The following is a 26,181-nucleotide window of genomic DNA, read 5'->3' on the forward strand; positions in this document are numbered from 1 at the left end:
CAATTCATGAACATGTGACACAGCCACCTGCACTTCTCCTGCCCCACAATGGAAACAGAAGAGTATAAAAGACAGGTCTCTTACAGTTCAACTCACTTCAGTGCACTGCACACCTGATAAAATTTGAGGTGAGTTTGCTTGCAACATTTATCAAACAATTCAAATGTGTCATCCTTTATTATTATATTTTTTCCCTTTTTAAGTCTACAGACACAGATATATCCATAATGAGCCCTGGGGAGAAAGCTGCCACTACATTTAATGCCACATTTGTTCGCCCTGCAAAATTTTATATCAGTGGATTTTCTGACATCCCTCATGTAAAGTATTACTATATCTTCCTGTGTTTTGTTTATGTCATGACTGTTTTTGGGAATGTTTTTCTCCTCTCCGTTATCTACCTGGTGGAGACTCTTCATACTCCTAAATACATGATTGTGTCCAGCCTGGCTGTGACAGATTTGTGTGGCAGCACTGCTCTTATTCCCAAACTCTTAGAAACATTTTTGTTTGATAAGAGGTACATTGTCTATGAGGCTTGCTTAAGTTATATGTTCTTTGTTTTATTCTTTGCAAGTGTGCAATCTTGGACACTTACCACTATGGCATATGACAGATTTATAGCAATTTGCTTTCCTTTAAGATACCATAGTATTGTGACTAAACGAGCTATTATTGCAATGATAATGTTTGTATGGGGCTTTTTATTGATTCTCATAGCGTTTACTGTTGGGCTTATTAATCGCCTCTCTTTCTGTAGATCTTTGGTGATTAAGAGCTTTTTCTGTGATCATGGACCTGTATTTTATCTGGCCTGTAATGACACATCTTTAAATGACATCATGGCATATGTTGCTTTCATTATAGTCCTCTGTATTCCTCTTATACTAATAGCAATCACATATTTTTGCATTGCCATAGCACTGAGCAGGATTGCATCAGGAGTGGAAAGACTTAGAGCTTTGAAAACTTGTTCTTCTCACCTGATCCTTGTGGCTATTTTTTTCCTACCAACAGTTGGCACCAACATAGCTGCGGTAGCCTCCAACATACATCCTAACGCCAGGATCATAAACTCCTTGTTGACACACACCATACCTGCTCTGCTCAATCCTATTGTGTACTCTTTAAAGACAGAAGATGTGCTGAACTCTATAAATAAGCTTTTCAAAAGTAATACCTTAGCAACACATCCTCATCCAGAGAGGTGAACCCTTTATCACTGCTGTATTGACACAGTAAAGGACAATAGAATATTTGTGATATGTAAGTCTTTACTCATAACTTCTCAGTAATAAGTACTGAAATTTAATATTAAAATGGCTATCATGTTGTATCTTGTAATTGAATGTTTTTTCCTGTTGCCTTATTCATATTATGATCTCCCTTGCAAAATTAAATGAATTTTAACATGTTACTGTGAACCGCTAAAAAAAAAATAAAAAAATAAAAAAATATATATACTTACACACATATAAAATAATGTGAATATTTGCCCACCTCTAATATGAATTGTATACAATATAAAACCCTGACAGCCAATCTAAGTCAACAAGCTGATCCATCTCAACACAGCTGCACAAAAAAATAAAAAAAAATAAAAAAAATAAATGAATATATATATAAACTGTTTGCTTTTCTAGAGCATGTGTATGACTTGCCAAGACAGACATACCTCAAATAAATCAAGAATAGCTCAACTATCAGGTGTATGTGTATGGTCTTCCCAGTGTCAGTAACATTGTGATACTAAGCCTGAGCAAATTGTGATAAACCAACAGAGAAATTGACATTTTTATTCTCTCCTAAAATGTATTCTAGATTACACAGTGGATAACACTATGGTAGCAATGATCCCATGCATAAAGATGTCACTGAATTCATCCAGCAACTCCTTGACTACAACTGTACCAAAGCAGATAGAAATACCACAAAGCACATATATTCTACAAGGATTTTAGTAAAAATAAGACCAGATGGACTCTCCATTTGGCCCCTTGGATACTCAGTGTGCCAAACAGGTTGTTTACCTCTTGAAAGGGAATCTGGCTACAGAGTACTAAAGATTTTCACTCGTCATGACATTTACCCTTTGCATCATCAGATTTTACCATTGTGCACAGTGTAAAATAACTAAATTCTATTATTTTGTCTCCAAATGAATTAATTCTGATATTAGAATTAGAATTTCATAGAACAATATTAGTAATTTTTAAGACCACCAAATGCTCTTTAGATTGGAACAAAATACCTTCTATGAAATTGTGGAATAGAGTTCAGTCACCAATACTGGCCACCATGTCATATTGTTTGGATCATTTTATGTATAGACTCAAAATGACCATGAAATGGTCGCTTTGGGATTTGATAAAACATTGAGACATAAACACAAAACACGTCACGATGACTGCAAAATGTGAAGTTTGGCTGCGTGTTTGCAGTGGGCCTGACATGGGCTGGTTAACTAAGCCTGTGCTATGCTAGGTGTCAATAGAAAGAGTAGCTTAGTTTGACATGACACGTAACGCGATGGGGTGGAGGGAGCAGATTATATGAACTTTTACGTTGCATTTTGACTGTCCCTTATATTCATAAGGCGTTTTTTTTGTAACTAGAATGCTGAAATTATAGCATTGTTTTGACAAAATACACTTGGAGTGTTGTTTTGTTAGCGTTAAGGCCTCACTGTTTCAAAACTTTCAGAAAAAAAGACCACCACTTCATTTCATGAACTTTTTACAAGCAGTTTTTCCCAGGTCCATTCTGCTGGTCCCACAATTAAGTAATGGAGCAGAGGAAATTGACTAAAAAATCTCTGACGTCACCACAATGTAAAGCCTATGGGCCAAGCAGGAATATCACGGGTATGGCCAGCAATGTAAACACTACTGTGCATATTTAGTTGGCCACATACCCCTGGAAGTAGGGGAGACTGGGGACAGTTGCAACACTTTTTACATTACTCTCAGTTACTCAGATACTATTGGGACTAGGCCCACCAAACCTTTACATATTAAACTTACACATGTCTGCTAATTACCCATACCATTTAAAGATGGTTACATATAACATATCAATCACAATATTGATTTGAATAGAAAAATTCAGATGTTGCAACTGACCCCAAACCTGGGGACAATTGCAACACGGATCAGGGACGGTTGCAACATAAAAATACATTAAATTTCACTAATTAATTATTTATTTAGTAATATTTATCATAGGCCGACCTTGTGTCAATGTGCAGATTACTGAAGCTATTAAAAGACAAGAAGAATGGAATAATTTGCAATACAAAAAACATTTATTGAACATGTATTTAGTGAACAAAATTAAAATTGTTTGAAAACTCCAGTAAATATGAACGTTGTTTAAGTTTTGTTAAAGGCACAAAAATAAGGCACAAAAATAATTACAAAATATAAATAAAATATCTGAAGGATAGTTGCAACTGTTGCAACTGTCCCCATGGTATCAGTCATGACAAAACATCATGTGCTAGCTAGCCACACTGACGTTGACACATGCTAACCATGTCACTGAATAGTCAACAAAACAATGATTCAAACTAGGTATGTTTGGATTCACTCATACAAAAAGTCAGGACAGTATGACAGAAATACAGCTCATGAAAAAAAATACTTTCATACCTCCAAAACAACTTTTCTTGATAAAAGCAGGACCAGATGCTCAATATGGCCTCTCTCTTCTTGGTGGTCAGAAGGTCTAACTGAGCATGTGCAGTGTGAGTGTCATCGCTCTAGCATGCTTCTGATTGGAGAAATAAGACTTGTTGCAACTGTCCCCAGTCTCCCCTAAACATGGAAGCTAGACTTTTCTTTTGGTGTATACGCCAGCCAAAACATTCTTGTTGGACTGAATGGGTGCCATTTCCAGCTTTTATAATAAATCCATGTTCATGTGCCACTTGTCATGAGTTGCAGAACAGGTGGTAGGTGACCCAAATGCAGACTGCATGACGACAGAGTCCTGAAAAGGCACTTTATTTGCCAACACGGGAAACTCAAGAAAGCAAGCAAGAACAGACAACACAGACAACTCAGAGCAAAAACACACAATGCAAACTAACACAGACTCGGACAAACACTGAACTGAAAACCAAAACCTATATAATAGTAATAATAATTAAAACTGCAAGCAGTGTCGAAGGGCCCTCGCACCCCCCGGTTTCCCCCCAACTGTAACGCCGTACATACACGTCGGTGCGTGCGGCAGTCGCAGGGCTGTCAAAACTGGCATGTAGATGTCTTTGCTCCTGTGCCTTTAATTGAACATTGTGTGCAGCGGTTAATGTCTGCACTAGATGGCAGTCTAAGACCAGAAACGAGTCTGGGTGACTTCTCAGTACAAAGGAATGTGGGTGAAGGGCCAAAAAAGCATAAAGATTGAGCATTTTTGCCTGGATGGCCGACTTCCTGTTGGACTTAGGGTATGGGTCCAAGAGGCTTTCTTGTGCGTCTGGACATGATACATGTGTTTACCGAAGTTTGTTTGTCTACGTCAATCTGAGTCGAGGGGCTTGATTTTTTACATTTTCTAGGGGGCGCTATTAATCCATTTTTGCGTCGGCCATTTCCACGCTCCTTAAAATATCAAAGTTTTCTCCGGATCGGACATGATTGCAAGTTTTGGTGAGTTTTGGGGCATGTTTAGGCTGTCAAAAAGGCCTAAAACTATAATAATAATAGAAATCATCCAGATTGAACATTTTAGCCTGGATGGCCGACTTCCTGTTGGTCTTAGGGTATGGGTCCAAGAGGCTTTTTTGTGCGTCTGGACATAATACATAGGCCTTGTCGATTTCATTTCTCTATGTCAATGTGGAAGGCGGGGCTTAAACTTTGAAATCTTCCAGGGGGCGCTGTGGAGTCATCTTCGTACTTAAAAATCCCAAACTTTGTCAGTAGTCAATATGTGTGACTGTTGACGTATGTGTACAATTTGGTGAGTGTAGGAGTTTGTGAAAATGTACAAAATGGATAAAGGCATTAGGGGGCGCTATTGAGCTGTTGTGCCACGCCCAGGAGCAGTTATGGTCTCAAATTAAATTGCTCCTGAGTGTGAGCCTATGTGGGCAATTTGGTGATTCTTTGAAGACGGGAATGTCCTCTAAACGCAGAGGGAAAAACGGAAAATTGACGCAGGAAATGCACAATAACTCACTTCCTGTTAGAGCAAAAACTTTGAAAAAATTAATTTGGGGGTTTACCCATGAGTGCTATGAGTCCTGTAAATTTCACGAAGATCAGACAAAGTTTTTGGTCACATGACCTGCTGTTAGGGGGCGCTATGGAGACCCCTTACCACACCCACCCCCAATGATGTTGAAATTGAAACGGCGTCACCAGGTGTGACATTTTACGCAGTGCATGTATAAACATCCGACAATGTATTGAGGAGTTATAATGAGTTGTTTGTTTATACAAACAAACGACTGCCACGCCCACCTGGTATAACGTACGTAAAATCTGTTGTCAAGTTTACATCATCAAGGTCTGAGGATGATACAGTGCGAATCTTAAGTCTCTGGAGTCAAAACTGCAGGAGGAGTTTGTTAAAGTACGAGGCCTGGAAATGGGGAAAATGGCGGCAAAAATGCACCTGTGATCCAAGATGGCCGACTTCCTGTTGGACTTAGGGTATGGGTCCAAGAGGCTTTATTGTGCGTCTGGTCATGATATATATGAATCCTAAATTTCGTTCATGTACGTGCATGTAGAAGGCAGGGCTTCAACTTTTAATGTTCTAGGGGGCGCTGTAGAGTCATTTTGCCACTTAAAAGGTTGCGGTTATACCAAAAAATAATATTCGTGAGTCTTGAGGAGTGTGTCCAATTTGGTGAGTTTTAGAGTTTTTCAGTACATCCTAAGTGGGAAAAGGCATTAGGGGGCGCTACTGAGCTTTTGGGGCAAAATGTTGGGCAAATGTGGTATCAGATGAAAGAGCTCATGATTTGAAACCTACGTGGCAGGTTTCATGACTCTATGAACATCATAAAGTCCTCAAAGTGGTGTTCGAAAAATGAAAATCGGTGCACGCCACGCCGCGTGGGCGACTTCCTGTTTGGTAAAAAAAATTCCACAAAATTAATTTCCCCATGATCCGATGAGAGCTTTGACATATTAAAATTTCATGCAGATCCGATAACATTTTTGGTCACATGACCCGACGTGTGGGGCGCTAGCGAGTCCCCTTACCACGCTTGCATCCAATCACATTCAATTATATAAATTTTCACCAGATGTGAAGTGTGTGCAGAATTTCATGAGTTTTCATGTATGTTCAGGCCGCCAAAAATGTGATTCATTTGGCGTCACTTGAATAATAATTAAAACTGCAAGCAGTGTCGAAGGGCCCTCGCACCCCCCCGTTTACCCCCCCAATTGTAACGCTGTACGTGCACGTCGGTGCGTGCGGCGGTCGCAGGGCTGTCAAAACTGGCATGTAGATGTCTTTGCTCCTGTGCCTTTAATTGAACATTGTGTGCAGCTGTTAATGTCTCCACTAGATGGCAGTCTAAGACCACAAATGAGTCTGAGTGACTTCTAAGCAATAAGGAATGTGGGTGAAGGGTCAAAAAATCATTAAGATTGAGCATTTTTGCCTAGATGGCCGACTTCCTGTTGGACTTAGGCTATGGCTCCAAGAGGCTTTTTTGTGCGTCTTTACACGATACATGTGTTTCCCGAATTTGGTTTGTTTACGTCAATCTGAGTGGAGGGGCTTGATTTTTTAAATTTTCTAGGGGGCGCTATTAATCAATTTTTGCGTCGGCCATTTCCGCGCTCCTTAAAATATCAAAGTGTTCTCCGGATCGGACATGATTGCAAGTTTTGGTGAGTTTTGGGGCATGTTTAGGCTGTCAAAAAGGCGTACAACTATAATAATAATAAAAATTATCCAGATTGAAAATTTTAGCCTGGATGGCCGACTTCCTGTTGGACTTAGGGTATGGGTCCAAGAGGCTTTTTTGTGCGTCTGGACATAATACATAGGCCTTGTCGATTTCATTTTTCTATGTCAATGTGGAAGGCGGGGCTTAAACTTTGAAATATTCAAGGGGGCGCTGTGGAGTCATCTTCTCACTTAAAAATCCCAAACTTTGTCAGTAGTCAATCTTTGTGAATGTTGACGTATGTGTTCAATTTGGTGAGTGTAGGAGTTTGTGAAAATGTACAAAATGGATAAAGGCATTAGGGGGCGCTATTGAGCTGTTGTGCCACGCCCAAGGGCAGTTATGGTCTCAAATTAAAGTGCTCCTGAGTGTGAGCCTATGTGTCAAATCTGGTGATTCTGTGAAGACGGGAAAGTCCTCTAAACGCAGAGGGAAAAACGGAAAAGTGACGCAGGAAATGCACAATAACTCACTTCCTGTTAGAGCGACAATTTAAAAAAAAAATTATTTGGGCGTTTACCCATGAGTGCTATGAGTCCTGTAAATTTCACTAAGATCAGACAAAGTCTTTGGTCACATGACCTGCTGTTAGGGGGCGCTATGGAGACCCCTTGCCACACCCACCCCCAATGATGTTGAAATTGAAACGGCGTCACCAAGTGTGACATTTCACGTGATACATGTATAAACATCCGACAATGTATTGAGGAGTTATAAGGAGTTGTTTGTTTATACAAACAAACGACTGCCACGCCCACCTGGTATAACGTAGGTAAAATCTGTTGTCAAGTTTACATAATCAAGATCTGAGGATGATATAGTTCCAATCTGAAGTCTCTGGAGTTAAAACTGCAGGAGGAGTTCGTTAAAGTGCGAGACCTGGAAATGGGGAAAATGGCGGAAAAAATGCACCTGTGATCCAAGATGGCCGACTTCCTGTTGGACTTAGGGTATGGGTCCAGGAGGCTTTTTTGTGCGTCTGGTCATGATATATATGAATCCTAAATTTCGTTAATGTATGTGCATGTAGAAGGCGGGGCTTCAACTTTTAATTTTCTAGGGGGCGCTGTAGAGTCATTTTGGCACTTAAAAGGTTGCGTTTATACCAAAAAATAATATTCGTGAGTCTTGATGAGTGTGTCCAATTTGGTGAGTTTTAGAGCTTGTCAGTACATCCTAAGTGGGAAAAGGCATTAGGGGGCGCTACTGAGCTGTTAGGGCAAAATATTGGGCAAATGTGGTATCAGATGAAAGAGCTCATGATTTGAAACCTATGTGGCAGGTTTCATGATTCTGTGAACATCATAAAGTCCTCAAAGCGGTGTTCGAAAAAATGAAAATCGGTGCACGCCGCGTGGACGACTTCCTGTTTGGTAAAAAAATTCCACAAAATTAATTTCCCAATGATCCGATGTGAGCTGTAACATATTTAAATTTCATGCCGATCCGAGAGGATTTGTGGTCACATGACCCGACGTTAGGGGGCGCTAGCGAGTCCCCTTACCACGCTTGCGTCCAATCACGTTAAATTAAATAAATTTTCACCAGCTGCGACGTCTGTGCAGAATTTCATGAGTTTTCATGCATGTTCAAGCCGCCAAAAATGCGCTCAAAGTGGCGGCATAAGAACGTGAAAAATAATAATAATAGGAATAATAATTAAAACTGCAAGCAGTGTCGAAGGGCCCTCGCACCCCCCCGGTTTCCCCCCAACTGTAACGCCGTACGTGCACGTGGGTGCGTGCGGCAGTCGCAGGGCTGTCAAAACTGGCATGTAGATGTCTTTGCTCCTGTGCCTTTAATTGAACATTGTGTGCAGCGGTTAATGTCTCCACTAGATGGCAGTCTAAGACCACAAATGAGTCTGGGTGACTTCTCAGCACAAAGGAATGTGGGTGAAGGGCCAAAAAAGCGTCAAGATTGAGCATTTTTGCCTGGATGGCCGACTTCCTGTTGGACTTAGGCTATGGGTCCAAGAGGCTTTTTAGTGCGTCTGGACATGATACATGTGTTCACCGAATTTCGTTTGTCTACGTCAATCTGAGTCGAGGGGCTTGATTTTTTAAATTTTCTAGGGGGCGCTATTAATCAATTTTTGCGTCGGCCATTTCCGCGCTCCTTAAAATATCAAAGTTTTCTCCGGATCGGACATGATTGCAAGTTTTGGTGAGTTTTGGGGCATGTTTAGGCTGTCAAAGAGGCGTACAAATATAATAATAATAAAAATCATCCAGATTGAACATTTTTGCCTGGATGGCCGACTTCCTGTTGGACTTAGGGTATGGGTCCAAGAGGCTTTTTTGTGCGTCTGGACATAATACATAGGCCTTGTCGATTTCATTTCTCTATGTCAATGTGGAAGGCGGGGCTTAAACTTTGAAATTTTCCAGGGGGCGCTGTGAAGTCATCTTCTCACTTAAAAATCCCAAACTTTGTCAGTAGTCAATCTGTGTGAATGTTGACGTATGTGTTCAATTTGGTGAGTGTAGGAGTTTGTGAAAATGTACAAAATGGATAAAGGCATTAGGGGGCGCTATTGAGCTGTTGTGCCACGCCCAGAGGCAGTTATGGTCTCAAATTAAAGTGCTCCTGAGTGTGAACCTATGTGGGCAATTTGGTGATTCTGTGAAGACGGGAAAGTCCTCTAAACGCAGAGGGGAAAACGGAAAATTGACGCAGGAAATGCACAATAACTCACTTCCTGTTAGAGCGAAAAATTTGAAAAAAATAATTTGGGGGTTTACCCATGAGTGCTATGAGTCCTGTAAATTTCACGAAGATCAGACAAAGTTTGTGGTCACATGACCTGCTGTTAGGGGGCGCTATGGAGACCCCTTGCCACATCCACCCCCAATGATGTTGAAATTGAAACGGCTTCAACAGGTGTGACATTTTACGTAGTGCATGTATTAACATCCGACAATGTATGGAGGAGTTATAAGGAGTTGTTTGTTTATACAAACAAACGACTGCCACGCCCACCTGGTATAACGTAGGAAAAATCTGTCGTCAAGTTTACATCATCAAGGTCTGAGGATGATACAGTTCCAATCTGAAGTCTGTGGAGTCAAAACTGCAGGAAGAGATTGTTAAAGTACGAGGCCTGCAAATGGGGAAAATGGCGACAAAAATGCACCTGTGATCCAAGATGGCCGACTTCCTGTTGGACTTAGGGTATGGGTCCAAGAGGCTTTTTTGTGCGTCTGGTCATGATATATATGAATCCTACATTTCGTTCATGTACGTGCATGTAGAAGGCGGGGCTTCATTTTTTAATGTTCTAGGGGGCGCTGTAGAGTCATTTTGGCACTTAAAAGGTTGCGGTCATACCAAAAAATAATATTCGTGAGTCTTGACGAGTGTGTCCAATTTGGTGAGTTTTAGAGTTTGTCAGTACATGCTAAGTGGGAAAAGGCATTAGGGGGCGCTATTGGGCTGTTGGGGTAAAATGTTGGGCAAATGTGGTATCAGATGAAAGAGCTCATGATTTGAAACCTACGTGGCAGGTTTCATGATTCTGAGAACATCATAAAGTCCTCAAAGCGGTATTCGAAAAATGAAAATCGGTGCACGCCACGCCGCGTGGGCGACTTCCTGTTTGGTAAAAAAATTCCACAAAATTAATTTCCCAATGATCCGATGAGACCTATGACATATGTAAATTTCATGCAGATCCGAGAAGATTTGTGGTCACATGACCCGACGTGTGGGGGCGCTAGCGAGTCCCCTTACCACGCTTGCGTCCAATCACGTTAAATTAAATAAATTTTCACCAGCTGCGACGTGTGTGCAGAATTTCATGAGTTTTCATGCATGTTCAGGCCACCAAAAATGCGCCTAAAGTGGCGGCATAAGAACGTGAAAAATAATTAAAACTGCAAGCAGTGTCGAAGGGCCCTCGCACCCCCCCGGTTTCCCCCCAACTGTAACGCCGTACATGCACGTCGGTGCGTGCGGCAGTCGCAGGGCTGTCAAAACTGGCATGTAGATGTCTTTGCTCCTGTGCCTTTAAGTGAACATTGTGTGATGGGGTTAATGTCTCCACTAGATGGCAAACTAAGACCACAAATGAGTCTGGGTGACTTCTCAGCACAAAGGAATGTGGGTGAAGGGTCAAAAAAGCATCAAGATTGAGCATTTTGCCTGGATGGCCGACTTCCTGTTGGACTTAGGCTATGGGTTCAAGAGGCTTTTTTGTGCGTCTTAACACGATACATGTGTTTCCCGAATTTGGTCTATCTACGTCAATCTGAGTGGAGGGGCTTGAATTTTTAAATGTTCTAGGGGGCGCTATTAATCAATTTTTGCGTCGGCCATTTCCGCGCTCCTTAAAATATCAAAGTTTTCTCCGGATCGGACATGATTGCAAGTTTTGGTGAGTTTTGGGGCATGTTTAGGCTGTCAAAAAGGCGTACAACTATAATAATAATAAAAATCATCCAGATTGAACATTTTAGCCTGGATGGCCGACTTCCTGTTGGACTTAGGGTATGGGTCCAAGAGGCTTTTTTGTGCGTCTGGACATAATACATAGGCCTTGTCGATTTCATTTTTCTATGTCAATGTGGAAGGCGGGGCTTAAACTTTGAAATCTTCCAGGGGGCGCTGTGGAGTCATCTTCTCACTTAAAAATCCCAAACTTTGTCAGTAGTCAATATTTGTGACTGTTGACGTATGTGTACAATTTGGTGAGTGTAGGAGTTTGTGAAAATGTACAAAATGGATAAAGGCATTAGGGGGCGCTATTGAGCTGTTGTGCCACGCCCAGAGGCAGTTATGGTCTCAAATTAAAGTGCGCCTGAGTGTGAACCTATGTGGGCAATTTGGTGATTCTGTGAAGACGGGAAAGTCCTCTAAACGCAGAGGGAAAAACGGAAAATTGACGCAGGAAATGCACAATAACTCACTTCCTGTTAGAGCGAAAAATTTGAAAAAAATAATTTGGGGGTTTACCCATGAGTGCTATGAGTCCTGTAAATTTCACGAAGATCAGACAAAGTTTGTGGTCACATGACCTGCTGTTAGGGGGCGCTATGGAGACCCCTTGCCACATCCACCCCCAATGATGTTGAAATTGAAACGGTTTCAACAGCTGTGACATTTTACGCAGTGCATGTATTAACATCCGACAATGTATGGAGGAGTTATAAGGAGTTGTTTGTTTATACAAACAAACGACTGCCACGCCCACCTGGTATAACGTAGGAAAAATCTGTCGTCAGGTTTACATCATCAAGGTCTGAGGATGATACAGTTCCAATCTGAAGTCTGTGGAGTCAAAACTGCAGGAAGAGTTTGTTAAAGTACGAGGCCTGGAAATGGGGAAAATGGCGACAAAAATGCACCTGTGATCCAAGATGGCCGACTTCCTGTTGGACTTAGGGTATGGGTCCAAGAGGCTTTTTTGTGCGTCTGGTCATGATATATATGAATCCTAAATTTCGTTCATGTACGTGCATGTAGAAGGCGGGGCTTCAACTTTTAATGTTCTAGGGGGCGCTGTAGAGTCATTTTGGCACTTAAAAGGTGGCGGTCATACCAAAAAATAATATTCGTGAGTCTTGACGAGTGTGTCCAATTTGGTGAGTTTTAGAGTTTGTCAGTACATGCTAAGTGGGAAAAGGCATTAGGGGGCGCTACTGAGCTGTTGGGGCAAAATGTTGGGCAAATGTGGTATCAGATGAAACAGCTCATGATTTGAAACCTACGTGGCAGGTTTCATGATTCTGTGAACATCATGAAGTCCTCAAAGCGGTGTTTGAAAAATGAAAATCGGTGCACGCCACGCCGCGTGGGCGACTTCCTGTTTGGTAAAAAAATTCCACAAAATTAATTTCCCAATGATCCGATGAGACCTATGACATATGTAGATTTCATGCAGATCCGAGAAGATTTGTGGTCACATGACCCGACGTTAGGGGGCGCTAGCGAGTCCCCTTACCACGCTTGCGTCCAATCACGTTAAATTAAATAAATTTTCACCAGCTGCGACGTGTGTGCAGAATTTCATGAGTTTTCATGTATGTTCAGGCCACCAAAAATGCGCTCAAAGTGGCGGACAAAGAGCGTGAAAAATAATAATAAGAATCTTGGCAATAGCAATAGGTCCCTCACTGACTTGTCAGTGCTCGGGCCCTAATAATAAGAATCCTGGCAAAAGCAATAGGTCCCTCACTGACTTGTCAGTGCTCGGGCCCTAATAATAATTCCGGCAAAAGCAATAGGTCCCTCACTGACTTGTCAGTGCTCGGGCCCTAATAATAAGAATCTTGGCAAAAGCAATAGGTCCCTCACTGACTGGTCAGTGCTCGGGCCCTAATAAGAATCCTGGCAAAAGCAATAGGTCCCTCACTGACTTGTCAGTGCTCGGGCCCTAATAATAAGAATCTTGGCAATAGCAATAGGTCCCTCACTGACTTGTTAGTGTTCGGGCCCTAATAATCTTTATTTATACAGCCCTTTACAACCACCCGCAGGTGAACCAAAGTGCCTCACAATAGATAGCAAACAGCAGCCGTAAACAAAACAAGTAAAACAATAAAAGCAATAAAATAGATTAAAATAAAATAATAAAATAGATTAAAATAAAATAGAATAAAAGTGCCACCATACTACTGAGTATTAAAAGCCATCCTAAATAAATATGTTTTCAGTTTTGATTTAAAAAGACCCAGGTCAGAGATGAGACGCATTTTGGCGGGGAGTTTATTCCAGAGCCTGGGTGAAACAACAGAGAAGGCACGGTCACCCCAGTGTTTGGAGTTTGACCTGGTCACTTCCAACAAAAGTTGGTTAGAGGACTTCAAAGCTCGGCCGTGCTCACGAACGGCTAAAAACTCAGACAAATAAGATGGGGCCAAGCCATTAAGAGCTTTAAAAACAAATATTAAGAGTTTAAAATCAATTCTAAAATTAACTGGAAGCCAAAGGATGGATTTAAGAACCGGAGTGATGTGCTCTCATCTGTTGGTGTTAGTTAAAAGATGGGCAGCAGCATATAGAGACACAGTGGCATGCACAGACATTTTGGGGGACAGGTGCTCAGTGAAAAATAAGGGCACTTTGTGCGGCATGTGGAATTGCCGGCTGCCTTATTATAGCAGGGTGAGATTTTTTTTTTTTAAACAAAAAAACATTACAGGCACATGTTGAATGTAATTGCATATATCATATTTATTTATGGCAATATGTTAATACAATTACTTGACCTTTCAATTGGACTATAGCACTGATCAGTCAATCACTGTTGTCTTATTTCTCTGGAATATACACACATGGAGAGGTTTTTAGCAAGTTAGGCAGCTACAATGATTGATCAGTGTACTGGTTGCAAAATAAGAAACATATGCTTTTTCCCTTCAGAACAAAAGAAGTGTACAAAGTGTCAAGTGAGGAGTGAAGAGTGAGCATTACCATTCTCAAAAGCAGCATCCTCCTCGGTGCCATGTCTTTAAAGATTCTGATGACCTCACTATGATTTATTTTGGATGTCTTTCTCTATGGCAAGCAGGAGGTCAGTCTTAGTTTGTTTTTGATCATTTTCAGCTAATTCTTACCCTCTCCTTTCTAGGCATTATGCTACAATTAGTAAATAAAAAGAGACCAAAACTATGAATAAGACTGCTTGGTGACATTACAACAAGGTAGAAGGCTACTTTTTCTGCAGGCAATTGGGAATTGCCTGTTTGTCATTTAGCAAATACATTACCTCAAGTGTTAATTATGTAGCCTAATGTAAACCTACACAATACTAACTATTCAGCTGTGTTACCTGGCTGGTGGGGCAGGGGAGGAGGTGTGTGTGGGCTGCAGCTGTGCATTGCTGCTGCAACGCGCCTCTGTTTGTGTCCACTCTGCACGTTCACGTTGACAAAGGAAGAGAGGTGTGTGCGGAGGAGGAGGATTCATAAATGTCCACTTACTGAGTCACCAATTCTGTACAAAACGATATCCATAATTAAGATTTTCATATATTTTAAACCAACACAGCAGTTCGTAGAATAAATGGACACAAATTTTCTGTGTATTTTTTTCATGACACTCAGCCTCATGATGTATTATGATATGACAGTGCTGTGGTTAAAGTCTGGTTAGGTTGCACAAGAAACACTTGATTAGAGTTAGGAAAAGATCCTTGTTTGGGTTAAAATTATCACTTAAATGATAGTTACCAATGTTACTTCCTTAAAGTTAAGCAACCTTTGTTGTCTTGGCAACATAAACAGTACAAAAAATAAAAGTCCTGATGTGCAGTTTGAAACATGACATTTATGGTTGGAAACAGGAGGCAAACAGTGGTGTGCTACAGCAAAACCCCTTTTTTGCCATCTATTTTTCAAGCCATCTACCCAACCTGCCCTCTACAAACACTGATGTTTGTGCCTTATAACAGCATCATAGATAGCATCTGTCACTCAAACATGGTGTCGGCAGGAAATGTACTCGCTGCTGAAATACATTAGTTTGAAAGTAATGCTAAAATAATAAAATAGGAAAATTCTTGTCCATGTACACGAATCTACAGATCAAATTTCGTGACTGTTTCACAAACTGTCGTGAGACTGCAAAAAAGATAATTGAAAACGTTGACCTGATGATGGCACTGGAAGACAAAATTGGGGATCATCAGTCTCAAAGATTCATGTTCCACAGACCATAAAGAACTTAATCAAATGTGTTGGCATTGGCAATTGATCTAATAGATGATTTGACATTTCAGTCTGGACCAAAGTGGTAGGCTGTGTGACCAACATTGTCATCCATAAAGCTTAATGGCTAGAAAATCAACCCTCCGTCATCCCTAGCTGCCATAAGGTTAAAATTGTAATTGTTCCAATATTTTAGTTCATGAACAAATAACAACCCCATTCCCATCAGCATGCAATGTACTTGGTGTTTGTGCTTATTTGCAAATGTTGGCATGCTAACATACTAAATTAAACTAAACGAAAACAGAAACATTATGAACTCTGAGCTGCAAGCATGGCTGTAGACTTGTTTTAAAATACTTATTATACTAATTTCTGGTGTTTGTTTGAATGATTATTCACTGGTCACAGCAATTGCCAGAGTTGATTACAAGACATACACTATGAAACTTTGAAGTAGCCTGTATGCATATCCAGTTCATGAACATGTGACACAGCCACCTGCATTTCTACTGCCCCACAAGGGAAACAGAAGAGTATAAAAGACAGGTCTCTTACAGTACAACCCACTTCAGTGCACTGCACACTGAGGTGAGTTTGCTTTCGGCAACATTTATCAAACAATTAAAATGTGTCATTCTTTTTTTAATCATAATTCTTATTTTTACAGCTATGGAAACAGATATTCATAATGTACCCTGAGGAGAAAGCTGCCACCACATTTAATGCCACATTTGTTCGCCCTGAAAAATTTTATATCAGTGGATTTTCTGACATCCCTCATGTAAAGTATTACTATATCTTCCTGTGTTTTGTTTATGTCATGACTGTTTTTGGGAATGTTTTTCTCCTCTCCGTTATCTACCTGGTGGAGACTCTTCATACTCCTAAATACATGATTGTGTCCAGCCTGGCTGTGACAGATTTGTGTTGCAGCACTGCTCTTATTCCCAAACTCTTAGAAACATTTTTGTTTGATAAGAGGTACATTGTCTATGAGGCTTGCTTAAGTTATATGTTCTTTGTTTTATTCTTTACAAGTGTGCAGTCATGGACTCTTACCACTATGGCATATGACAGATTTATAGCAATTTGCTTTCCTTTAAGGTACCATAGTATTGTGACTAAACCAGCTATTATTGCAATGATAATGTTTGTATGGGGCCTTTTATTGAGTCTCGTAGCGTTTACTGTTGGGCTTATTAATCGCCTCTCTTTCTGTAGATCTTTGGTGATTAAGAGCTTTTTCTGTGATCATGCACCTGTATATCGTCTGGCCTGTAATGACACATCTTTAAATAACATAATGGCATATGTTGCTTTCATTATAGTCCTCTGTATTCCTCTTATACTAATAGCAATCACATATTTTTGCATTGCCATAGCACTGAGCAGGATTGCATCAGGAGAGGAGAGACTCAAAGCTATGAAAACTTGTTCTTCTCACCTGATCCTTGTGGCTATTTTTTTCCTACCAATAATTGGCACTAATATAGCTTCAGTGGCCTCCAATATCCATCCTAATGCCAGGATCATAAACTCCTCGTTGACACACACCATACCTGCTTTGCTCAATCCTATTGTGTACTCTTTAAAGACAGAAGATTTGCTGAACTCTATAAAGAAGCTTTTCAAAAGAAATACCTTAGCAAAACATCCTCGACCAGAGAGGTGAACTCTTTATCAGTGCTGTATTGACACAGTAATGGAAAATAGCATATTTGTGATATGTAAGTCTTTACTCATAACTTCTCAGTAATAAGTACTGCAAATTAATATTAAAATGGCTTGCATGTTGTATCTTGTAACTGAATGTATTTTCCTGTTGCCTTATTCATATTATGATCTCCCTTGCAAAATTAAATGAGGAATTTTAACATGTTGTTACTGTTACTGTTTTTTCCCGTGCAAAACAAACAGAATATTAGAGCCACTGAATTCATTAGATCATTTTATTAACTAAAGCTTGTTTATTTTATGTACAAAGACAATTTTCATGCAGGACATGACAATAAAGTATTTCTATTCTATTCTATTAAATTAATCTTACACTGAAGTTGGGAATGTATATCCAATTAAAATAGTTACAATAAAATGAAACTTAAGTACATACAAAAATGATCCTAACATTTCATTACTCATTAACTATTCTATCATAATAATAACTATTAATGTTTTTTTCTTCTTTTTATGTACAAAAAAACGTTTCTTTTTAGCTAAAAATTTGACGATTCAGCTTAATGTGACCCTGAATATACAAAATGGTATTATTTTACAACTTTCTAAACATGTTTTAGTGCAGATAATGCACAAAATTACACACAAAATGATGTATAGAGACTAATTATGAGGGGGATACTGTGAAATGCTTGAATATGAAAAGTACATGTATGTAAAGTTTAAACATCCTCAGAGCTCTCTGAACTGTTTTCGGACTCTGACTCAGAGACCCCATCTAAAGCAGTTCCATCTTTCCGTTTTCTCACAAAGTGTGGCCGGTGTGTGCGCACACTGTTACCATGCCAGATTTCTATGGCTTTGCGTGGGTCAGAGTCTTTGATGTCTGCTGAGCACAACTGTGTTTTCAAGAGGTCAGCAAGGGTCTCACCTTTCAGGGTTGAGCGCCAGTCACATTTTACCTGCTTCATAACACTAAACCCCCTCTCACAGTCAGCTGTACTTGTTGGAATGGTGAGGAGGGCATCAAACAGATCTAGGACGTCAGGACACTCATGGCGCAGCATTCTGTTGACTGTAGGCCAGGTCTTCTCAAAGGTCCCTGTTGTAAGACAGACAATAAAAAATGAGATGTTACGGTATGCACTTTCAATGACCCTCAATCACATGGAAAACACATTTTAAAATGCAACTTTAGTTAGTTAGAGATGGCATCAAATTTGGATTGTACTTTAACAAATGACCTACTCAAAACTCAAGACTATTGTTAAAGAGTAATTCCGCTTTAAATTGACCCATAGCCCTATTGTTCAAGGTCATCACGTGCCCTTTAAGGTACATCAGATGTTTTTGTTAAACTTCATTTTCATAAACTTCATTCAGCAGTACCTTGGCTGAACCCTGCAGTGTATAGTTGTGTTTTCAGAATGGTTCATTGATCTGGAATCAAGTCGATATCCACTCCAGCTGTCAGTAGAAGAGGTCGGAAGTGACTAATAACCTGGTCTACGTCATCATCACCAAAATCTGAGAACAAAGGGGAAAAACATTGATACAAAGCTGCAGTCTGTAACTATTTTTGTGTTATATTTGCTAAAATTGTCATTATCATCTGACATTAGAATAAGATACAGATAAGCTGTGACATAATTCACTGTCTCTGGGTCCACCAAGTGGTCATAAAATGATTTGCAAGAATCCATCACTCCTGAGTTAAACAACCAATCAGAGCCCAGAGGAGTGTCAATGTTACCAGCAGTGTTTGTGCATGCAGACAGACTGCAAAGTAAAGAAATATTCTAAATATTATAATTAATGTCATGTATCCCTATAATTAGTGAGTACAAACTAAAGCTACAATTAATACACTGTTCATCTGTGGATGTACAGTTGACACCATCAAAATAAAGAGGAAAGATGAACTCGGCCATATATTTTCTTTATCTGTTTTTAAACCTAACAAAATATTACCTTTTATTGAAGAGTTTCCAGAGTAGAGAGCTTGTGAGACCCTTGGCGAGGCAGAAGTCTGAAAACTGCCACCATAATCCCTGTACCCAAAACCTCAGCCATCACAAGCCTGAATGATTACTGTAAACGAGGGGAGGGTTGATGCTAGTCCGTTTAGGGTTTATACAGTAAACAAGATGCTGGGTCTGTAAGGACCCAGGAATAATGACAGGAAGATGTCTTCTTTCCCAGCGGATCCAATGGCTGCGGTGCTTTATTGAACACTCAGTGTTGTAACAGTTCTGAAAATAATAATAATAAATCATATTATACATCATCCTCTTAATAATAATATAATGTTTTACATAAACAGAAAATAATACACACACTTCTCTTCTGTGCATATACAGCAATAATAATAACATAAACAAACCAACAGGGGGGTATTCCAGGTAGGAGGTTCAACAAACTCTGAGTCTAACCCAGAACTCTGAGTTGACTTACTCTGAGATGGGAAACTCTGAGTATCCGGTTCCAGAATAGCTGATCTGAATTAGGTAAATCAACTCTGAGTATGTTAACCTTGAGTTTAGCGCGTGCGCGACCACTATACAAAGCCATCATCAATGGAGCCCCGATACCTTGATTCACCATGGCAACTACTGAGAAAAAAAGCTCGAGTTACGTCACCTCACTGTAACTGGAGCTCCCCCCGCAGGCCTGTGGCGAATATGATCATATATTTCACAAAAAGTAACACCGCTTCAGACGCTAAGGAGAGAGAAGCGGCATGGGAGAAAATTGCTGCCCGAGTCAATTCTTAAGTTGTAATGCACTACTCCACTGACTTAACTTACCTCACTTAAAATTGTAGCATACAGGTGAAAAAGTGGTGTAATGTATTTGGAAGCAGCTAAAAATAAAATAAAAAAACATAATTCAGAAAAGTAAGGCATATTTTGCTGGGCTATGATTGTACCTCGCTTTGATTTTATTCATATTTGACGTAGGGTATTAAACAAAGTAAATATTAATTCAGTGGCTACTTCAACATGTAGTCATTTAAACCTCAAACAGAAAGCTGCTTAACACATATGTCCTCTCATCTAATATCCTGCTTAGTAGATTAACATTTTACACTATTTTAACACTTTTATTTAACACAATTTTACATATAATACATATTGGAGTCATTGATTATAAAACTAACATGTGATGATGTGTACATGAATATTAAATAAAATACTTCCTAAAAATTAGATTAACAAGAAGGCAGATATGGCCGGACAATGTTAAGAAAGGATTGAGTGTAATGAACAGGGATACCGTTCTAATAGATATTCATCTCGGAATGAAAGCACATCCAATTGAGCCCTGAGTACATCTCCCGACATAAGGCATTGCGAAAATAATTCTGCCTCGATATCTATCGGATTGCGAAGAAACGGACAACCCATGTCTGGCAGCTTGCTGTCTGGCAGGTGGGAGGAGACAGGTAGAAACTCCGGGTTTCTTACAGAAAACCTGCCAGCGAGCAGGTTATGTTCACAGAGTCAGTTACCATGGTGACTGACTCAGAGTTTCAGTTACCTCTCTTTCTGGAACGGATAACACGGAGTTTCCCTCATCTCAGGGTTAACTTACTCTGAGTTTTCACATAACCCGCTTTCTGGAATACCCCCCTGGGGCCTGTTTCAGGAAGCAGGTTTAACTAACTCTGAGTTAAAACCTTAACACTAGGTTGACCGACTCTGAGATGTCAAACTCAGAGTTTTCGGTTTCAGAACAGGTGATAACAGTTGGTTCAATCAACTCTGAGTCAAAGTAACTCTGAGTGAAGCTTGTGCATGAAGAGATACCAAGCCCTCATCAATGGAGCACAGATAACATGATTCACCATGGCAACAGGTGAAACAAAGGGCTCAGTCCTCCTACTTCTCCCTAGTGGAGTTAGAAATATTAATGAATGCATGCAGATGATGAGTATACTTAAGAAAAAAAAGAAATACAGTAGCAGCAGCAAAAGAACATGAGCTGACGTGGCAGAAAATTACCAACCGAGTCAATGTGTGAGTATTAATGAAAAAAAGTTTTGTCTCGAGTGTTCCACTTATTCAACATTTATATTCTGTGTATGTGTTTGTGTGTGACACATTTAATATTCATGCAGACCCCAACAGGTACAAAACGCAGGCCTACTTGGCAGCAACTGAATATGAAATATATATAAAAATATAGCTCAAACAAGTCAGGTATAATTTCATTACAAGCAATTGTGATGTTGTTTAGCCTGCCCTCATTAAACAGCATTCAGTGGCTACATTCAACATGTGATATATTTCAGTACTTAGTGAAATCTTCTAAGCAAAAAAGAGAGTCAATTTTTCAGCCATCCCAACACTACCAGTATCTATTTAATATTGTATATTTGAAAGCCTAAATGCCTTTATACATACAACACTACCAAAGTGTAAACGTTTCAGTGCAAGAGTCACATTTCTTTTTTTTTTTTTTTTTTTTTTTAAAGATTTATGTTTGGGCACTTTCACCTTAATTTAACATTAGCTGGTATAGAGGTTGACAGGAAACAGGGAGAGCAAAGACCTGCAGGAATCGCAGGAATCGAACCAGGGAGACTGTCATTATGAGGCATGCGCAGTAACCACTTGGCTATCAATAACTTTAAAACATTACGTCTCTGACAGCCTGACAGACGGTTGCTTGGTAACATGCTCAGCGTCACAGATGTTACATATAAAACTGCCATTGGCAAAGAAAAAAACAAAGTGCAACACAAAAAACTTGTTCTGAACTGAGAGCATGTCCACGATGTGTCGACAGACGATACGAGGGCTGAAAATATTGATCAGATAAAATGATCGATTGTAGCCTACAGAAAAACGGAAACACTCAAACAGAACATCATGAGCTTCAATATTAACTAACTCTTTAAGAAATGTCTGACAGCTTCTTCAGTCTGCAGGCTTCAGTAAAAAGGAGGAGAAACTCAGGGTTAGTTGAAGAAAACCTGCCAGCGAGCAGGTTAGGTTCACGGAGTATGTTGCCAGGGTAATTGACTCGGAGTTAAGCTGAACTGGCTTTGTGAAACCGAAAAACCAGAGTTTACCTCATCTTAGGGTTAACTAACTCAGAGTTTTCACTAAACCTGCTTTCTGAAACGGGCCCCTGTACTACATTTAACCATAACACTGGGTTACCTGATCCTATGGCACCATCTACTGGTTAAACCGAATATAACAAACACACGCACACTGCACATGTTGGCACACCACCCCGCGAGCAATTAACCACCTTAACTGCTGATATGTTACAGACTGTTATCTAATAGTACACACAAACACTTCAAACCAGCTGAACTTACATTATACTCATAACAATGCTAAACAACGGACAGCAATTACCTCTCGGCGGAGGAATACCCATATGGGAGTTAACACGGTGCGTCGTCAAATACACACACAATATATATGCAGAACAACACTTACTTCGTGCATCCACTTAACACTCGGAGTGTCCAAATAAAGTCGACTCCACAGGCGAAATACAAAGGAACTCCCCACAGGTAAACAGTGTGTCAAAAAATCCGTCGGCTCGGCTGTAGGCTGCGTGGCTAACTACTACAGGGTAACTACCTCACTGCCCCACAGAAAAGAAAGAAGGGACCCGTAAACACACCTTCAAAATAATTATCTATCTATCTATCTATCTATCTATCTATCTATCTATCTATCTATCTATCTATCTATCTATCTATCTATCTATCTATCTATCTATCTATCTATCTGAGTGTCGCTCACCTCAGGAGGAGTGAAGGAGTTTCAACATTGTTTCAGTTTTGTATTTAAACACTGTCTTTTAATTAGAAGAGATGGTTAATCTTTGTACAGTAGGCTACCCACATAAAACATGTAGTAGCTCATACTGGTCCCAGAAATTGAAGTCATTATAAATCACTGTGGTATTGTATTTGTTGTTTGTATTCATCAATGAAGGTATACACATGGTCTAATTATGTCAGTAAAAAAAATGCAACAATTCATGAAATAAAGTTATTTTTACTTGTGTATTGTATCCTCTCTTGCCATAGTTAAAAGCCTATTAAAAATGCAAAATGTCTTAAAGAAGTGGAGGGAGTTATAAAATACCTTCTAAAGGAAATGGTGTGTTGTAGAATGTGTAAATTGTTATGAATTATGGGTGAATATTTTATTGGAATTTGACATTTTCACAGAATTAACCCAGTCAGCTTTTTGAAATTGTCATGTAAGGAACTGAATAGGTCATCAATTTAAATTCTAATGTGTCAGTTCGAGGGGAGTCTTCTGAACACAGCACACAAAACATGGCTAGGTCTTTAATTTTCAGTAGTCATTGAGGCTGTTGGCCTGTTTAAGAATTCCTTTTGTCATGTCGTTTAGGTTGTTATCAGACGTTTATAAATACAATTCAATTTTAGTTGCCAGAAGTATGATCTATAGTAATTTAAATGTATAACAATAATCCCGGTGATTATAGAAAGTGGCGGAAATATCACTGTATAACAGCTATGAATTATCTAAATTATTTAGGCTATTTGTTGTTAGGTTGTATTTATTTCATTTCGCTCTCCTTAAACTGACAGCTGCGGCCAACACGCCGATGGGCCAAAGAGGCGTCCTGTGTATCTGCACTCGATTGATCAGCCTTCCTCAACTACCCGGATGTTTGTCACAGAAAATTGAAATTGAATTATGAGAACTGAATTTGAATTGTTTGAGAACTGAATTTGAATTGTGAGAACTGAATGTTCAGTTCCAAACTAATAAATTCAATTTCAAATTATACAATTCAGATTCAGTTTTTCAATGCAATGATTCAAATTGAACAATACAAATTCAAATATAAATGATCCAGATTTAGTTTCTAGTGGCACATATTTCAGCCCAGATTGTGGCTGCTAATCATCATCAGTGTGTTTTTTCTGTGAGCAGTGTAAAATAAATGAATAAATAATTAAAAAGAATAACCTTTTAACCTAGACTCACCTCACGTTAGTGTGTTTGCATCACTGTGGCCACAGGTGGCAGTCGGTGATCCAGAGGAACACACAACACCATCAACAGGAGCTGATGTGAAGCACAAAAAAATCCCCCAAAAACCAAAATACAACACAACTCATTTCCGTGACAACTTTCAAAATAAATCTAACCATGTATTTGCTTTTGCGTCATACACGTAACTTTCTGAATGAAATTACGCACAGATTTGGATCACGTGTGCGCACATTTAGTTTATTATAATATTTTGGATGTTTTTTAAAGCGTTTCTTGTGTTTTCCCTGATATATTTAATTATAATTGGAGCTGGATTCATGGTGGTAAAGCATGCTGTTTCCGGTCTCCACATGTGTTAACTGTGGTTATCTTGACATCCACCTGGTCTGTGCATCAGAAGAAGAAGTGCGCACTGCGGCTGCCTTGTCTGCTGTTTACCGGTGAGACAATAACCGACCTGGAGGTACCGACACCGGCATGCTGACACCAGAATAACACCGGAGCTGTCCCCTCTTTTATTTTGTTTTTTTTGATGATCGATGCATTTGGAGGTGATGACCAGCTTTGCTCTTCATGCTGTTTTATCTCTCAGTGTCTCGTCCTTTTATTTTCCCTCTGTGTGGAGTGTGTCACCAAAAACTTCATGGTAACAGTCTGTAGAAATGTGATGATGGTGATGTCGTGCTCTCTGCTGGTCAGGACGCACAGCTGATTACACATCATTTAAACAGGTTGGTGTTTTTTACGCATCATTTAAGCGCCCAACACCTGGATCAAGGTGCAAACCAGATCCGCAAAAAAGGCGAAATGTCTCCTCTGTGTATGTGTGTGCGTGTGTGTGTGTTTATTTATGTGTGCAGAATTTACCATCATAACCACCGCGTCCTTAATATTTAAACTCTTTAATCCTGAGAGGAATTTGGTAACTTTGCTCCATCGAGTAGCAGCTTGTCACTCAGTCCTGTTACGCAATTCAGCTGATTATATGAGTTACTTGTAGGCATAAAACCTTCTTTTTTTAAATGTTTACTGATGACTCATTTTACAGGTTATTTCTGTATCATTCTTTCCCTGCTGTTTATTTAGGTCAGGCTTTAGTGCCACAGTGGAGCACCAATACTGATATTCCAGAAATCATTCATACTGTACATGCTAGATGGTGTTTTAATCTGTGTAACCTGTATGCATACACTGAAGGTGATTGTATATACTCTGCATTTTTTAAAAAGTGTAATTTTGAATTCACACAGATATCCTTCATTAAGCCTACATGAGGATTACTGACTGAGTTGTCCATTGAAGCACACCCCAGTTGCACAAGAGCTGTCATATCTGAAGTAAACCTGACCTTGGAGGCCAAAAGTGAGGAAGTCTGAGCAAATCTTAAACTCTGCATCCTCTGGGAACTGCAGCCGAGCAGACGGGGAGGACATTTCTGGTGAATTCCTGCATAAAAATAACAAAACAATCTGTAACAATAGTCTACTATAACAGAGGATTGGTTTAGTTAAACTGTTTTGTTTTCCCTGCTGAGAGATTGGCTATTGTGTCCAAATATTTGAAAGATGATTTAATGAGCATGCGCATTCGCAAAAAAATAGAGTATTATAATGTCACTATGAAGTCTGTAGATAATAGAACGAATGTCTTTGTCATTACACAATTGAATTTAGTGCAACTCTTCAGTGGAGTGGAGCACCTTTTTATATAAGAAATGCAGCTTAAAGTGCTTTACAACAAAATAAACTACATATACACCAAGTGCTTTACATTCAAAAGGCCTAAAAGGAGAATAAAATTGTTTCAAGTTGACAAAAATTGATGAGAAGTGTCAGTTTCAAACAAATGTAGAGTATCATAATGTCACTATGAAGTCTGTATAGAGTAGGATTACACAGCTGCACAATGAAATTTAGTGCAATTCCTTCCAATAAAA

General features: G+C 39.6%; 2 protein-coding genes across 2 annotated transcripts; both read left to right on the forward strand.

The window, feature by feature from the left end:
- The first annotated feature begins 227 nt into the window (after positions 1–227).
- Positions 228–3,346, forward strand: LOC133993846 (olfactory receptor 8G17-like). The gene is made up of 2 exons (XM_062432945.1): positions 228–1,173; positions 3,324–3,346. Exons 1-2 carry the CDS (start codon positions 228–230, stop codon positions 3,344–3,346), a joined length of 969 nt encoding a protein of 322 aa, XP_062288929.1.
- A 12,909-nt stretch (positions 3,347–16,255) lies between these two features.
- Positions 16,256–20,308, forward strand: LOC133993900 (olfactory receptor 8G17-like; the record flags this gene model as incomplete). The annotated part of the gene is made up of 2 exons (XM_062433033.1): positions 16,256–17,202; positions 20,290–20,308. Coding segments are annotated over exons 1-2 (966 nt in total), but the record flags the coding sequence as incomplete, so codon positions are not given.
- Positions 20,309–26,181: the final 5,873 nt, after the last annotated feature.

This window comes from Scomber scombrus, chromosome 14 (assembly GCF_963691925.1).
Source record: "Scomber scombrus chromosome 14, fScoSco1.1, whole genome shotgun sequence".
Lineage (NCBI taxonomy): Eukaryota > Metazoa > Chordata > Actinopteri > Scombriformes > Scombridae > Scomber > Scomber scombrus.